The 16,259-nt window shown below is 41.0% G+C and overlaps 2 protein-coding genes across 2 annotated transcripts in view; both read right to left on the bottom strand.

Moving 5' to 3' along the window:
* Positions 1-283, bottom strand: part of twist3 — an 863-nt gene extending 580 nt beyond the window's left edge. Inside the window, exon 1 of the mRNA XM_020086517.2 lies at positions 1-283. This exon is cut by the window's left edge and continues 580 nt beyond it. Coding sequence (XP_019942076.2) covers positions 1-134 — 134 coding nt within the window. The 5' untranslated portion in view covers positions 135-283.
* Positions 284-10,185: 9,902 nt separating this feature from the next.
* Positions 10,186-16,201, bottom strand: LOC109628906 (heme transporter hrg1-A-like). The gene is made up of 3 exons (XM_020086355.2): positions 15,756-16,201; positions 13,762-13,929; positions 10,186-11,901 (listed from the first exon to the last, which is right to left on the bottom strand). The coding sequence occupies exons 1-3, from the start codon at positions 15,883-15,885 to the stop codon at positions 11,765-11,767; spliced, it is 435 nt and encodes a 144-aa protein (XP_019941914.1). The 5' UTR covers positions 15,886-16,201; the 3' UTR covers positions 10,186-11,764.
* Between the last annotated feature and the right edge of the window lie 58 nt (positions 16,202-16,259).

The raw sequence follows: 16,259 nt of genomic DNA, 5'->3' as shown, positions 1-16,259 counted from the left end.
CTGTCCTTCTTGGGATACGGGGAGCGTTTGCGGTTCCCTGATTGGTGGCTCTTCTTCGACCCCCTCTCCAGTTCCTCTTCACTAGCCCCCAGCCCTCCTTCAGGGGAGTTGGTGCAGGAAACCTCTTCTCTCATTGTATCGTCCACGAAAGACTTTCCACACTCCACTACAGAGACAGGACGCAGTGCGGCTCTTTTTCACTTCCAACCCCTGGTGATAGCCTGACAAGCTTTTGCCACAAAACTCCGTCAAACAAAGTTACGGCTGCTGACGCTCCATCTGATTGGACGTCGCTCTGGCTGCTCCGTTTCCCGCTTAGCTTGTTAAATTTCTCACTTTCACATTCCCCCTCGACCTGGCAGACGGAACAACAACAAACCATCTGACAGGCAGGTCCACCTCTACCTCTTTTATACCCAAACGCTAACCTACTGCCTGCGGGCACTTCTCATTGGCTCAACGGACTTCCAGAGGGCGAGGTCTGTCCTGAGACAGGCAGGGAAGCAGGAAGAGAGCGTTTGCTGGGCGGGCGCTAAAGTAAAGGGGTAAGTGGAGCTCTCAGCCAATGAGAAGTGCTGTGTCTAATGTTGCAGAGATGTCTGAGGCTTTATGGTTTCCAGATTTTGCTGGAGCGTCAGTCCGCATGCAGCCATGTGTCTGCATTCTTGTTCATCAATTCATTGTCAGGACCGAAATCAGTCTAAACTTTTTATTTCCAACAGTCAACAGTGTTTGCTTTCATGTATACTTTTACCAAATACATATATATATGATTATATTTATATGGTATTTTCACGATAACAAATGAGCAACATAAAAGTCATAAATCATTTATGCTGATGGAGTGAGAAATGTTTTTTGAGTTCACATTTGATCTGCACCATGCGTATAACCAGTCTCTAAAAAACAAATCTGTTCAACCAAGGGTCACAACATCAACCGAGTCAGTGATAATACTGTGGATTAAAAGACTGAGGGAGATTTATGGGTTAAATAATGTACTTTATGATGTGGAACTTATGTTTATAAATGGCACAAAGCATACATTTTTGCCGTGACGGATGGTAAAGCTCTGCAAATGAAAAAAAAGACTGTTCATAAATCTGCTTGGCTGCAGCAGATTTAGGTACAGAGAAAATATGAGGTTGTGAGAGCGTGAATCCTGGAAAGTTCTCACAAGCTTTTTCTGACACATCACCGAAAGAGCTGATTTACTAAAAGCTCTTAACACCTGACTGGTGCTTGTTTGAGAGAAGTTTTTGAATGAATGAACACGTCTAACATCACAGCTGACGTGAGCCGTCCTCCTCCCTGCTGGATCAGGAAAGCAGCACAGACAGGACCCTAAATAACCCCTGACCCCTGTGGCCCAGTGACCTCAGCCTGCAGAGGTGAGAGAGCACCTAATTGTACCATCCATGGCCTCGAGGCAGAGCCGGCACATGTTCCACCTCCACGCCGCCAACCCATCTGGATCTGCAGGCGCTTAAACACATTATCGCAGTCGTGACACAGCAGACAGGTTCTTTTCAAGAAACTGACAACGTGCGGCTCAGGGTCCACGTTTTCTCAATCTGCGTTCAGGCGCCAAGGTCGAATGAGCTACAAATTGAACCGATGACTAAGTCTTGCGTAATCGTACCTTTGAATCTCAATCCGTTTCCCAACATTTATACCTTCATGCGTCACAGTGACTCATGTGCGGATCACTGCAGAGAAATCTTGTGGGGAGTTTTCCGCTGCTCCACACTGCAGAAATCTTGTGCTTTTTGATGACAGCATGCTTAATAGTACCCGTTACATGTCAACACCTAGAATACATGTTTTCTACAAGAGTCATTACATCTTTCCTGTTTCCAAAACTGAAACTGTGCTGGCATATGCAGACGCAGAGAATTTTTTTTCTGGAAATTGGTTTTATTTACCAACAAACATTTCACGGGTTGTAGCTAAATTTCCTATCAGTCTCCATAAGCTGCTTGACAGCTTTGAGCCGACAATTTGGGTGTGATTGCGGCGGCATTTGAAGGGCCGCATGTGCAGGGAGCGGCTCAGAAGATTTTTGATGAGCCCCATGATTGCACTGGTTTACATTTCATTCTGAGAGCGACGTTGAACGGAAAGTAGCTTGATCCCAGTTGGGTTCAATCAACTTGAAAAGAAAGAAAAAAGAAAACTCATCTGGCCATCAAAGCAAGGCCGTGGACAGAGACAGTGAATTATACGAGGTTGTATTTACATAACAGGCAGAGTCAGCTCCAGGATTAACCGGTATTAGAAGCTTGGGCTTATTTGGAGCTCCGGTGGAGACAGCGGAGGGACAGGAAAGTCATTGTTGCGGCGGCTAATCTCAGGAGCAGCCGCTTACCTTTTAGAGAAAGCGTGGCAGCGTGCCACCACCGCCATGGAAAAAATTAGCTAACGAAGCGAGTAGTCCAACAGGAATGTCGTGGCACACTAGAAGAACAGAAGGGGAGAAGAAAGCGAGAGAGAGAGAGAATAGGGAGAAGAATAGGAAAAGGGGAAAAGAAAAGGAGAAGAAAGGAGCGGGAGAAAGGGGGAAAAAAGTGAGGCTGTCCAAACAGAACCAGATGCAGGAGTGTGGAGGCTCGTTTGATCTCTGTCCTCATAGGCTGATTGATGTTGCACATTTCATTTCCTTGTCAGAGTCTTGACATAATGTTTCACTAAACACTCAGGTCCTGCTCTCCTCTTCGTTTTCCTTCCAACGGGGTCATAATTAACCCTCTGCAGAGCTGAAAATAGATCATACGTATCATACACATATCAATATATATCAATATATATTGGCTTACACATACACACGGGGGAGTTCAATATCAAAGAAGACCAATGTATTGTCTATTTCTGTCTCCGCACCATATGGTTTGGTCCTGACTGAAATACGGCACTGAAGAGCGGCCGTGTTGAAACTTTGAAGTTCGGAGGAGGGAAAAAAAAACAGTTCATAATGCAGTCAGTTCAATTACCGTCATACGCCAAGAGGTCGAAGCTCTGCAGTGACGTACTGGACTGGTAGGAGCGCACCGGTGTGACCAATCATAAGTGATGTGTTTGGAAATCCACGCTGGCTCGCCAAAAGGAACCAATCATTAGATTCCTGCTCACCTTCACCCTGGGAGTTTCTTCACCCTCCCGGCCGCTGTTATTGATGTTTGCACACACACACTCCGCCCTAGCCCCCCACCCCACCCCCACTCCACTCCTCATACCCATCCTTCCACCGCTCCATCCCTCCCGAGGAGCCTATAGTGGCACAAAGAGGCAGACATCTGGGACCCATTTCCCCCCTGGAGAAGTCCTTCCTGTGGGGTATCCACTTAGAGGGGTTCGAAGGAGTGTGTGTGCGTGGGGGGGGGGGTGCTGAGGGGCTGTGGGGTGAAGGTATAGGCTAGGTGGGGGATGGTGGTGATGGGGCTGGGTGGGGTGAAGGGGGGGGGACTTCTTGCAAACTAACAAGAAGGGTAACCTTGTGTTTTTTGGTCCTGAGCAAAAAGTCATGAACACGGAATCAAATTTTGTCGATGATCAAACGCTGGTATCTAAGAGTTAGATAAGGTGATTATAATACTGCCTCAGTGGTGGGATGTAATAAAGTAAATTTACTTTTAAATGTGTTTGTATCTGTACTTTACTTGCATAGATTTTATTTCAGGTACTTTTCACTGTTACTCCAGAACGTATATCAGCAAACATCTACTTTCTCCTCCTTGTTTTACCATACACACATTGTTTTCTACATTTTCAAAATGAATCAATAGCAAGAGGGGAATTGGTCCAATGATCCAATCAGAGCAGGCAGGTGATAATAAACCCCGCCTCCTTCAACAGTAGCAGTACCTGTATCTAAAGGAGTAGTACACCATTGCAATATGCTGTGATTGGCAAGTACTTTTACCTTTAGTGATTTACATATATTTAAAAGCTGGTACTTAGGTTTATTCAAGGAGAAAAATGTATGTGGTACTTTTGTTTCACTCAAGTACGTCTTTATCTATTTATTTGTATTTTGACTTAAAGCTTGGGTTGGTAATCCTGGAGAAGCTCACAAGAGCAGGCTACATATTGAAAATATTCAACCAAAACAACCCACGCTCTTTGCATGCTATTTGGTCTGTCGTTTTCATCTACTGCGCATGTGCTTGTTGAGGACGGAGGTCCGCCATCTTGTCCGCAGCCAGGTGCCTCTCCCTGCGAGCGCCACAGACGCCTGCTTGTTTTCTTATTTTTTCCCCAGATGTCAGGACATAAAGAGGATATCAGCAAATAAGATTAAAAAAATTATCTTAGTAGCTGGTTGACTTAGTTTAGCACAAAGACTGAAAGCAGCCCAGCTCTATCTGAAGGCAACAAACCAACCTATCAACTCCTTTTAAGATGAACAATTAAAACATGTTTATTTATTACGTACTAAACCCAAAGAGTAAAAAAACAACAACTCACCATTTGACTCTTTTACACTGCAAACCTTTGCTTTAGCAACCAGCTAAACTAACTAACTCTCTGACAAGAAAGCAAGGAGTCACATTTTTCACAATTTCAACCTGTGAATTGAGAAATCTGAAACATTACAAAGATGATTTTGAAGACCCGACCAACAAAGGAAGCACACTACAGAAATTATTCGAACTTAAATTAATCAACATATGATCATAAGCTCTAAAAACTGTTTTTCTCTGTGCTCCTGACAAGTGACAAACTATCTGTGCTTCAATCACAGTATTTCAGTCAAACTGTAACTGTTGTGGGTTTTGTTATATATATGATTCATATTGTCAACTCTGTTAGCCACACATTGCTGGTGAAGCAGATTGGCAAAAGTTTTCCTATAACCTTCACTTTCATCATTGCTTATTTAGTCATAATTAAATAAAAACATAGAGAAACACACAAGATTTGAGATAACATTTTCAGAGACTTTAAACTAGAATAAAATAAATTTGATCACATTTCCACAACAATCGGTAAGCTCCATTTGATAAGGTGAAACGATGCTGACGAAGATCATGTGATATGGTTGAAAGCTCCAAAACGGCTAATCGAACCATGAGGTGGGACTGTTTAGTCCGATGTTTATAGATGCAGTCAGCGTGTGTTTTTCACATACAAAACCACAATCCTGCATTTAAAAACATTTCCCTCCCCCACTGCGTGCGAGCCTGTATTATTCTTATTTAGCTCTGACTTATCTTTTCCTACTTGACCGTAATTTATCATAATATTTAGTGCTCAAGCTTCCTTCAAATGTCCCTGCTTTCATGTGTAATTTAGCCAATATCCTGCTCTGGCTCTGATTACAGTGTTTAAGTGCTGGGGTCCGTCCACGGCACATTACGAACTCTCCCAGTGGAGCGCACAGCTGAGCTGAGGGATACAGCTCGCTGGGCTGCTGTACGCTGGGCAGCAGGTCAGGCTGGATAAAGACAAGTGTGGAACAGAGGAGGCAGTGCATGGTGGGTACAAGCTGATGTTCACTGTGGATCATGTGCAGTCAAGATGAATTTCGCTGCTTACCTCTCTTACAAGGAATGTGTATGTTTTAGCTAATGGCTTTATCAATACTTAATAAATATGTCAATCCTCATTTATAGACAGGTTTTACTCCATTGATCAACTTTTGAGCTGTTTAGTGCAAAAAACACTTTTCATTCATGTTTAACATTTATAAACAGTAGAAAAATATATTTCAAATAGTTTATGACCCACTATATTGTAGTTGTAAACAAATAAAGGGCATTTTATATTTTTATTCATAATAAACAGTTATAACTTGCCCTATAATGATATATTGTGTATAACTACAATATATTATATTGTTCTTCATGAGTTTATACACCATTCCACACTCATAGGCATCAACACGAGAGGCCATAGTTAATAACAAATACAATAATTAAAACCTAAAGCTGCAGATTAAAATGTGTTTAATTATAAATAGAAGGATTTTAAGTTAATTATGCCAAAAACAGCTGGTGTTTAATCTTCCATTTTGGTAACAGTGCCATTAATTTTTATCAATAAGTCGTTTGTTGCTCCAGATCCTCCTGCAGCTCTTGCTATATGGTCCATATGGTCCAATCAGTCACAACCTGGCAACCCAAGGGTTCCTATTATTAACTTTTTTAAACTCACCATAAAGTATTATTAATATTTGGTAGACTACAAATAAGGTGTTTGTTATTAAAAGTGGTTGGAAAGATTCTTTAAGAGAGTTTTTCAGTGTTAATGTTACACAGAAGCAAACAACATACGTTAGACATCAAGTTTAATACAATGTGTATATGTCACCTTTTAGGAATCGAGACTGGATGCTGTGTGTGTGTGTGTGTGTGTCTGTGTCTGTGTCTGTGTCTGTGTGTGTGTGTGTCTGTGTGTGTGTGTGTGTGTGTGTGTGTGTGTGTGTGTGTGTGTGTGTGTGTGTGTGTGTGTGTGTCTGTGTGTCTGTGTCTGTGTGTCAGTGTGTGTGTGTCTGTGTCTGTGTCTGTGTGTGTGTGTGTGTGTGTGTGTGTGTGTGTCTGTGTGTGTGTGTGTGTGTGTGTGTGTGTGTGTGTGTGTGTGTGAAAGGTTGGTTCAATGTTGCATCATATCATGTCCATATGGACAAACAGCAGGCCATGTGATCTCCTGTTGCATGTGATAATGTGAGACAGGGGCAACACCTAACAAGAGCAGCTGCACAGAGACTTATAGGAGGTTAGGAAAACAGATCATTGCATGTTGACCAGAATCTGTGTGATAACTGTAAAACTGCTGAGTGTAATCAGCCAGGTAGAGAGATATGTGACATTACACACTACTCTATATATAGCAAATGATCGCATGAGGGTACTTTTCTCTGCTGAGTCAGCCGTTCACATATAACACTAATAAGACTTTCGCTGGGTCATCAGATCACAGCTGACCGTGTGGTCACTCGAGCTGGAAAATCCTGTTTCAGCGTGAACGTCAGAAATGAGCTTATCAAACCACAAGACTGTTGCTCACAGGAGAGGGTTCATAAAAGCTGGTGCACCTGAAAGAGAGACATGATGATATCCATTCAGCATCACTGTGTGGATTATAAACTGCTGATCAGTTCCCCTCTCTGCAAGTGTTCCCTGGTTTCAATGATATTTATTAGGTAGACCAAAGTGTGCTCTCTACTAAGTCTTTGCTGGAAATTCAAATAGCACTGGAACACCTTTTTGGCCCTCTGTGAATGTGGCTCCTTGTTGTAGAATGACCAAAAAACAAAAAAACACAAACCACAAATCAATTTCGTTCGATAAGGAGCCTGGCAGGGAGTCAAACGCTGCCGTCTCCAACCTCACACTTCAAATAGTGGTTACTGGAAGCAATGTCAACCTGGGATCTGTGGAATTAGGCTCTATCACGCATCCAGCCCTGTCAAGTGGTGCGGCACTGTGTGCAAAGGTAGAGAGGAATGCTGCATTTCTACAACAGAGCTATTGCATTAGAAACATCAACAGAGCCAGCTTCAAAGGGGTACGCCTTCACATTGAATCAATTCCCAAAGATTAGATGACCTTACCAAAGTTACATTGCGCTAACGTTTCTTTATGGTTTCTCAAATCCCTCGCTCTGGTTCTGGTTCCCCTGTCAAGCCACTTCAAACAGCCTCTGCCATGGCATATTCCTTTGTGCTCTAAAACAGCAAATATGTGTCTCTCTAAAATGTTTCAGATGCGAGCTCGCAGTGGTCCCAGAGGCACAGACGGCATCGTGCACAGAAACACAATGAGTCGAGGGAGGGAAGAAACAATGGCTGAGTGTGAAGGTAGGACATCTACTGTGCTGTGTCCTAAGACCTGTGTGCTGACAGCACATTAGATGCCCTACCTTTACTTTCAGCTAATGTGCTGTCAGCAGGCAGGTCTGGAAGGAGAGAGAGAGAGTGTGACTGACTGGTGAGTGATGGGAGAGGACGATAAAGACTGAGAGATGCAGAGAGAAGGAAAGAAAAGGAAAAAGTGTGGAAGAAATGCTGCAGCGGTAAATCAGTGTGGTAATAGAGGAGATGGGAGGGGAGGGAGGCAGGGGGGCTGTAAAGGTCCAGAAACATATGTTTCAGTTTGTAAATAAAACAGTAAATTGCTATGGATATTGCTTAAATATCTGTGGGCTTTGTACCACACTTTGCGGAAGTTCTTCGGAAATCATTCAGGGACTGCCTCTTTTAAATGCCAAAGCAGCTTCTTAATGTCAGAGGCCATCTGGTTCTCGACCAATTCAAGATGTTTGCTTTTCATTTAGCGTTTTTCCCCTCTCTCTTCTTTTTTTAGATCAAATGTTTCACTCTTTTGTTTTATTAATACCAACATTCATATTTCGCAACAGATAATGTTGGACAGCAGGCAGCGCAGACACAAAGCTGTGACTCCTTTCCCACCTTTTATCAGAGACTAACAAAATACTTTTATAATGATGGGGTAATTGTGCTTTACTTGTGTTTTGCAGTTTATTACACTACATGTTAGTGGTAGATGATAGTATTTATGTATAAATATATAATATGTTATATTTAAATTGTTAATGTTTAAATAACAGCAGGTGTTAAAGTTTTGATCGGGAGTGTAATACTTTTCCATTTTAAAACTTGTGTCGTTCTGGACTTATACTTGTTTTGTGTGTTAGTGTCGTATTCCTACTTCAACTGTCAAAGATCTACATTTCTCATCCATCACTGTCACTTTATAAACTAATACTCAAACCCAAATATCCAAAACAGAGCGTTTACAGCAGTGAGGAAGGAAGTTTTCAAATGTGTTAACTGTGTAAAACTATTAATACCATAATGCAAAATATGTACGCATAATAAAAGTTCTTAAAAAAGGTTTTCTCAAATATAATAATAAACGTTCTAAAAAACATTTTCTCAATTATAAGAAGAATTTGCAATCAAAGGTGAATAAAAATAAGAAGCTACGCAGTGTTAAAATGTTTGATTATTTTATGATCAAGAGCAATTTTTTAATCAGCAGGCGGTTGAGGTCTAGAACATTTTAGCCACTTTATAATAAACGCATCATTCTTAGAAAACGATCGTATGTTTGGTATGTTGTATATCAAACTGAAGAGCATTTTACAATAACTACAGCTGTCACACGAGGAGGGGAACTTACAGCAGAGTTGAGTAGAAAGAGCCCGAAATACACAAGTTAAGTAAAAGCACCTCAAAATTGTACTACTTGAGTACCTGTGTTGTACATGTACATTTGTTACACTCCAACAGTCTTATTGCTCTACTCAGTAAATCCAGGACTTTAATCAAAGGGTGTTGCCACTTTCAGTTGAGCGACATATCACCACCACTGTGCCACATGAGATGATGGTAAGATGTGTCGGCGAGTTCACTGGTCTGAGAGCAGACAGGTGGACGTGTGATGATCGCGTCCTCCATGAGCATTTTCAAATATTTAGATTCTGACGTCGTGCGTTGAAAGAGTGTGAGTAATGCAGAGGAATCATTTCCCCTGTCGGCTGTTTGTTGCCGATTCTGATTCGGTCACTCTTTAGTATCTAATTGAACAGGATGTTTAGGATATTTGTGTTATTCGAAAGTATAAACTATTGTTTCCAGCCTCACCACACTCTGCCAGACTGCCAGTCAACACTCGAGACAACTTCCTTCCGTGATTTGAGTAGAAAGGAGTCCCATAATTGAGTGAAATGAGAGCCCTCCCTCTCCTTACATACCACACAAACAACACACACGCACACACTCACTCACACACACATTTTACAGGATGGTGTATAAACTTAATAGGATGCATTTGGTTCCACATCCCCCAACTTGCTCAGTGGAAAGTGAGCTGGATTGTTTTTCAGTTTCTTAATGTCGAAGTTTATAACGGCCAGATAAAAAATATTGCCATGGTGATCTAACCACAACATCGCAATTACCTTGATGCAATGAGACTCTGGGGGCTCACAAACAAACCATTGCAACACAATTAAGATGCAAAAAAATGTCCTTAAATCACAGAGGAAGGATGCAGGCAGGCAACAAAGAAAGTGAAAAAATGACGATATGACGGCTCCTAAAGGATCAAAGTTATTGATCTATCCAGTAAAGAATGAAACGCTTTCTTCATTATTTACCATAGTTAGTGTTTTTCCTCAGCAGCTGCAGAGATAAGTTAAAGAGACATGTTTCCCAACAGATAATAATAATTAGAAACTTTATTCATACAGATATTCTCCTGCAAAACAATCACTTAATGAGTTACAATAATACATGGAATGCTGATTGTGTCGTGATAATTCCATCACATATTTTTCACATAAACTTCAAAGTCATTCAGGCGGCTACCTCAACAAAAAAATCATACAGCAAAAACTCTCCGCCCCCACCTTCCCTTTGAGGGACAAAATAAAAATGTGGATGTATGGAATAATTGCCCGACTTCAAAGTGCAGGTTATTGGTCTGCATTTACTGTCGCGATAGCAATGCTGTGGGGTGTTTTTTCTTCATAAATGGGGCTCGGGTGGGTGGGAAAAGGGGCTCATTCCTCTCATGGCACAAATCCCACTCTAATGCCCGACACTGACCCTCCTGACCCAGACTTAGAGGGAGAGAGAGAAAAAAAACAGCATATGTAGCACCTTCAGTCTGCTTCTTTCACACTTTCTCATGTTATATGAAGATCACAAGGAAAATACAAAGTTTTTTTCTTCTGTTTATCTAATATTTTATAGGAACAGAAACTGTAAAAGATGTCAACACATTCCTTCTCATAAAAGAGAAACAGTTACGAACCACCGGCAAAGCTATTTTTTAAGATTTCACTGCAAAAACGCACCAGATGTTAAAAAAACATTTTTTTATTAACATGGCTCTCACACACACTCCTGTACAAACACACACACACTCCTACATTGTTGTTATGCTTCATTTCTCACATGGCACTGAAGGAAATAACACCAAAATAATCTCATTATTTCTGATATAAAATAACATTAAAACAGCTGTGGCAGATCAAAGCACTAAACTGAGAGCCATATTCAAAATTAGGATTTCCGAAATTTTACTTTCTTACTTTTTAAAAATAAAAATCATGTAAAAATCTTTCTCCTTATTAAAAATGCCCATTAATAGTTCAAAAACATGTTGAATCCAACCATGTGGTGCTTATTTGGAATTGCACATGAGCACATTTGCTTTAGTGTTGTAGATTTGTCCTTTGCGAAACCCTGACACACTTTGTTAAAGCAGAGTTTGGATGTACAACACTAAAGCTTTGTATCACACATTTCTTCATGTGTATGTGCAACTTGTGATATGCAACACGTCTGTCACAGGTATAGAAAAAACCGTCAGAAAACACATAGAGGTAACATTACAAAGTTGGGATGTCAAGCACATGTACTGTACATGTTATTTCATTACTGGAACAGTGGCTCCCTCTATTGGCTGAACTGCAACTGAGGCGTGTGTGGAAACTGGATAGTTCAAGTTTGGAGTTGTTTTGTCTGAGGATGTGATATTGTAAAGATAATAAAATTTATCAATGATCATATAAATCAGGGCTTGATTTCTCTGTAAAGTTGCCATGTCGACAACAAATCCTGCAGGTTTGGGGGAGACCCTGGTGAGACACTCACATTGCATGGCACATGGCATTTCAAACTCCCCCCTGATTGCTCTTCTGGTGTCGGTTCTCCCACGCTGTGACGCTCTGGGGTTGGAGGTACAGCACAGTGAGTGAACAGTAGAGTCTGAGTGGGTAACTGTTGATGACATTAGAAGTCGCTGAGGATACTGATGTCGGCGAACTCTTTGCGGTAGCGGTGAGCGCACAAGGCGAGCAGGAAGGACCACTTCAGGCTCATGAAGCTCCACACGCACGACAGGTAGAGACTGTGGGGGTCACTCAGGGCTGTGGGAGGGGGGGACACACTGATTAGTATTCAGCACTCTGCAGACCAGAGGCGTAGCACAAAGAGCATTGCTACACATCTTATTCTAAAGCCATGAGCACAATAAGCTACTACGTTCACAGCTTCCCCTCTTCTGTCCAGGTTTTCCACAAGAAGCGGAACCTGCCTACAAGAATTTACTCTCATTCAGACAGAACAGCATCATTGAGGTTGGACATCTATGTTCAATGATAAGGCCAGGACCTGCATTTATTAAACCTCTATCAGTTAGGCTTAAGAATTCTGTAAAGGTCAGACTCTCTACGAACTGACAACATGTATGCTCAGGATACGTTAATCAGAAATAGCCTGCCATCTGTTATTCAACCAATCAATCAGACTAAATTCTCCCGCACTTTTCATACAAATACAATGTTACACAATTATTCTTTTGGATATAAAATGTTTTTTATCCTATGCAACATTTGTGAGAAAATTTCTCATAATTGGTTGGTAAATTTTTAACATATGGTCACAAGCGTTTTTTGAGCTGTCACAGTCACATTTATCCACCAAAAATTCACCAAATTTGAAGAGGTGTGACTGAGACATTGCATTTACAGGAACAGGACAAATGGATGGACGAATTTGGTCGCAATTGTTTATGATATATATGACCTTTAACTTCACACCAATATAATATGATATTGTGAAAATATATATATATATATGTGATTTTTATTTATTTAAAGTGCATTTATTTATGATATCTCTAGTCAACTAATGTGTATTAAACATCTATGTAATATATTTAGCATCTATTAATTTGTATCTTTGTCTACACCTGTGGAGCTTCTGTAAATTTTAAACTTCTGACATGTACGAAATTAAAATAACTTCCTTTATATTTAATTTGAGAAGTAGGAGTAAAAGGGAAAGATTGTCACTTTCATCAAAACATCGCTTTTAGCAGTTTGATAAATGGGGCCCTGGCACACAGTCACTGTCCCACTTCATCCCAAGGATGTTGAGATCAGGGCTCTGATGATGCGTAGAGTAGAGGTGCAATGTAACTAAGGAGTCCAGCACCAATACCCACGAGTATGTGGACAAATGTGGCTTTATACTGATGTTCTACGTTTATAAAAGGGACAATAATCTGAAACTGAGATAGAAATATCTCCATTGATAGTCGCCTTAAAGGTCCAGTGTGTAAGATTTAGGTGAAAGGGAACTATTGGCAGAAAATTAATGTAGAATAATTCTCATGTTTTCACTAGTTCATTTCATATAAATTGTATAAATTGTAGTTTTTCTTTACCTCAGAAAAGGTCTTTTATATTTAAATACTTTATATTTACATGGAGGGGACCCTCTCTACGGAAGCCGCCATGTTTTTTACATTAGTCCAGACTGGACAAACGCAACACCTTTTGAGTTTTAATGACAACTGAAGCTACCACAGTTTCTTTTTCATGTTTGGAAGGAGAGGGTGAGGTGAGTGGTGTTCAGCTGCAACATGAAACTTCAACACTAGATATCACTAAATTCTACACACTGTACCTTTAAGAAATGACAAGAAATCCTACACCATGTTTTGGGGGATGAGATTCAAGATATTGCTTTGTTAATTGATGCAGGGTTAAGGGCATTCTGGGAATGCAGGAAACCAGCAGGTTAAGTGACATCATTAGGCAGATTGAGTTGAATTCGGGAAACTCTGCTTAGACCTTTTGTTTATTGTGACTTTTACTACACAGTGTTGAATACTAATTTCACACAGGCTAAAGTACATTGTACAAGGGTACAACTCTACATTACTTCATAAAGAACAACAATGCACACACACACAGTTGTGAGAACTAGCGATAAGAACTTACTCTCTTTGTTTCTGATGGCAACAGACAGGAAGGTGACGAAGGCTACGACTGCGAGCAGAGAGAAGAAGACCCCGATGTAGAAGAAGAACTTGAGGCCCTTCAGCCAGGTCCTCCAGTAGTCCTGCAGGTACATGATGTGAGTGATGAGGGTCCAGAGTGCCAGCACACCTGAGTCAAACACACACACACAGTTAAATCTAAACCACTGTAAAAAGTAACACTGATGTTGCGACAAATTTGCAACAAGTCATTTTGTAACACTTAGCAGCCTCTTTTTCTGTTATTTCAACACACACCCACACACATTTGTATTTTTAGCCCCTTACCCTAACCTTAACCATTCAAACTAAATGCCTAACTCTAACCCTAAACCTAATTCTAACCCTAAAACCAAGTCTTTACCCTCAAACAGCCAATTGAAGAAGTAAGGACCAGCTAAAAAGGCCTCACTTTGCTTAAAATGGTGCTCACAAAGATATAGGTAGAGGACCACACACACACACACACACACACGCACACACACACACACACACACACACCTGAGGCCTATTGTTCTGTACTGTTTGCTCCTACAGTAGCTCCTACAGTAGCCTTAACATTATAACTTATAAACTGACTCTCAAATCACTGATGTCACAGATTCTTGAGTGCACTAACAAAAATGTTAATGTTTTTCGAAAGAACTTAATGAGGATATGGGTCGAAATGCAAAAAAGATACCCAACATATACCATGACTTACTTTGTTGTGCATGACAATAAAAGTGTTTGTTCAACTGTCACGTCTCCTGATTAAACGGAAGTGACTAGTGACAACAGCAGCCTGGAACTGCAAAAACTGAATTGATGACGATGCTGTTAAGACAATAACAGGCTGCAAAATTCTCAGCTTTTTAGCTGATCCTATAGCAGTAGTTGACCTGAGGAGTGACTGTGCATTTTCTTCAGGGGAAGACATATCATGATACAGCATGTTGCAAAGTGCTGAATCAATTTATCACACTTCTGCCTTAATGTTTTCAATAGTTTTTTTTGTGACCATTTCACAATGAACTCTACTTTGTACCAACCCATGCTGATGAAACTGTGACAGAGGGACCTGAACTGCACTGAACTGACTGCAGCCTCTGCTTCAGTCTCAGTGTTTCAGTGAATGTTTGGTGCAGATGGTTATTTGGTGACAACAACACTTTCAGGATAGCGTGATGATGAACACTGTTAATTCACACCCCCATTCGCCATCATGCAAACAAAAAACAAAGAAAAGGGATTATCTCCGTGTGTAAACTAAGCAGACATGAAACAGGTTGTGCGAAGAAAATCAGCGTCTGGTTGTCACTGTCCACAACTCAGGAATATATATATATATTATATATTGTTGCCTATTTGTCACCTGTGTGGGTTACTGATCTCAGCAGTTATGAAAGATTACAGGCATTCTGGACCTATGATCATTTGACCATTTTTTATAATTTGCAATAAAGTGTGATCTATGATTAACTGGTGCGTGAACCACTCTCACTGATTACACTGATTACATCCTGTCGTCGGAAGAGAGCAGAGTTTATAGATATGAATTGGGGCTCAAAGGTCATGTAGCAGACTGTTGACTAATTGTGCATAAAACCAACTCTTCTAAACAAGCTCTAATATCATTAATGACACCACACACATGTAAAAATATGCTAAATCTATTTAAACGGAGTGTAAAATCAAAACCACACTTTAAAAACTACTCCCCTCCTAACTCAAAGGATCATTTTCTGCATCAAATATTTTTGTTCATTTAAGGATATAAAAGCAATAAGAATGTAAAACCTGCAGCAGGATGCTCTGCCCTAATATACAAGACCGAATGATAGGACTGATCACTACTGTCCTTCACACACAAGTGGACTGGAATAAACACACGAACATGACACAAACAAAACACCAGCTGACACACACACACACACACACACACACACACACACACACACACACAGCAGTGTTTACCTGACAGTCCTCCCATGGCTGCAGTCCACGGCTGCTTGAACACAATGTTCCACACCAGAAAAGCAGAACAGCCCATGATCGTACCGAACGAAGCGTACGCGATACTGACATGCGTTTTGTTTACAGCCATGGTCACACAAACAAACAAAAACAAAGGCGCCGCGCGAGGAGAAGAGACACGACCACAGCTGAAGCGAGTGTGAGAGACACAGAGAGAGAGAGAGAGAGAGAGACAGAGAGAGAGAGAGCGAGAGAGAGAGAGCTGACTATTTCAAAACAACTACATCCGGTCAATCCAACTGAGCCGACAGAGCCAGTGTTTCCTGCTGACTCACGGTTGTTGCCCCTCACTGACTGAAGTGACAAAGTGATTGTAGATGTTCTGTCTCCCTGCAGATTAGATAACTCTTTCACTTTACGTCATCTGACATTAACCACAGACATGTGCTCAGTGCTGCCACTGTGGACACAGCGCCCCCCACAGGAGAAGAGGACAATTCAAAC

Source organism: Paralichthys olivaceus, chromosome 2 (genome assembly GCF_024713975.1).
Source record: "Paralichthys olivaceus isolate ysfri-2021 chromosome 2, ASM2471397v2, whole genome shotgun sequence".
Taxonomy (NCBI): domain Eukaryota; kingdom Metazoa; phylum Chordata; class Actinopteri; order Pleuronectiformes; family Paralichthyidae; genus Paralichthys; species Paralichthys olivaceus.
Note: the sequence above shows the minus strand (reverse complement) of the source record. Positions and strands in the feature narration are given on the sequence as shown.

Bases quoted from the DNA above. Each gene is read 5' to 3' on its own strand.
- LOC109628906 (XM_020086355.2), bottom strand. From the start codon at position 15,885: ATGGCTGTAAACAAAACGCATGTCAGTATCGCGTACGCTTCGTTCGGT. The intron at 13,930-15,755 runs GTAAACACTGCT...TGTTTGACTCAG, and splicing joins AGCCATGGGAGGACTGTCAG to GTGTGCTGGCACTCTGGACC. The intron at 11,902-13,761 runs GTAAGTTCTTAT...CCCCTCCCACAG, and splicing joins TGCCATCAGAAACAAAGAGA to CCCTGAGTGACCCCCACAGT.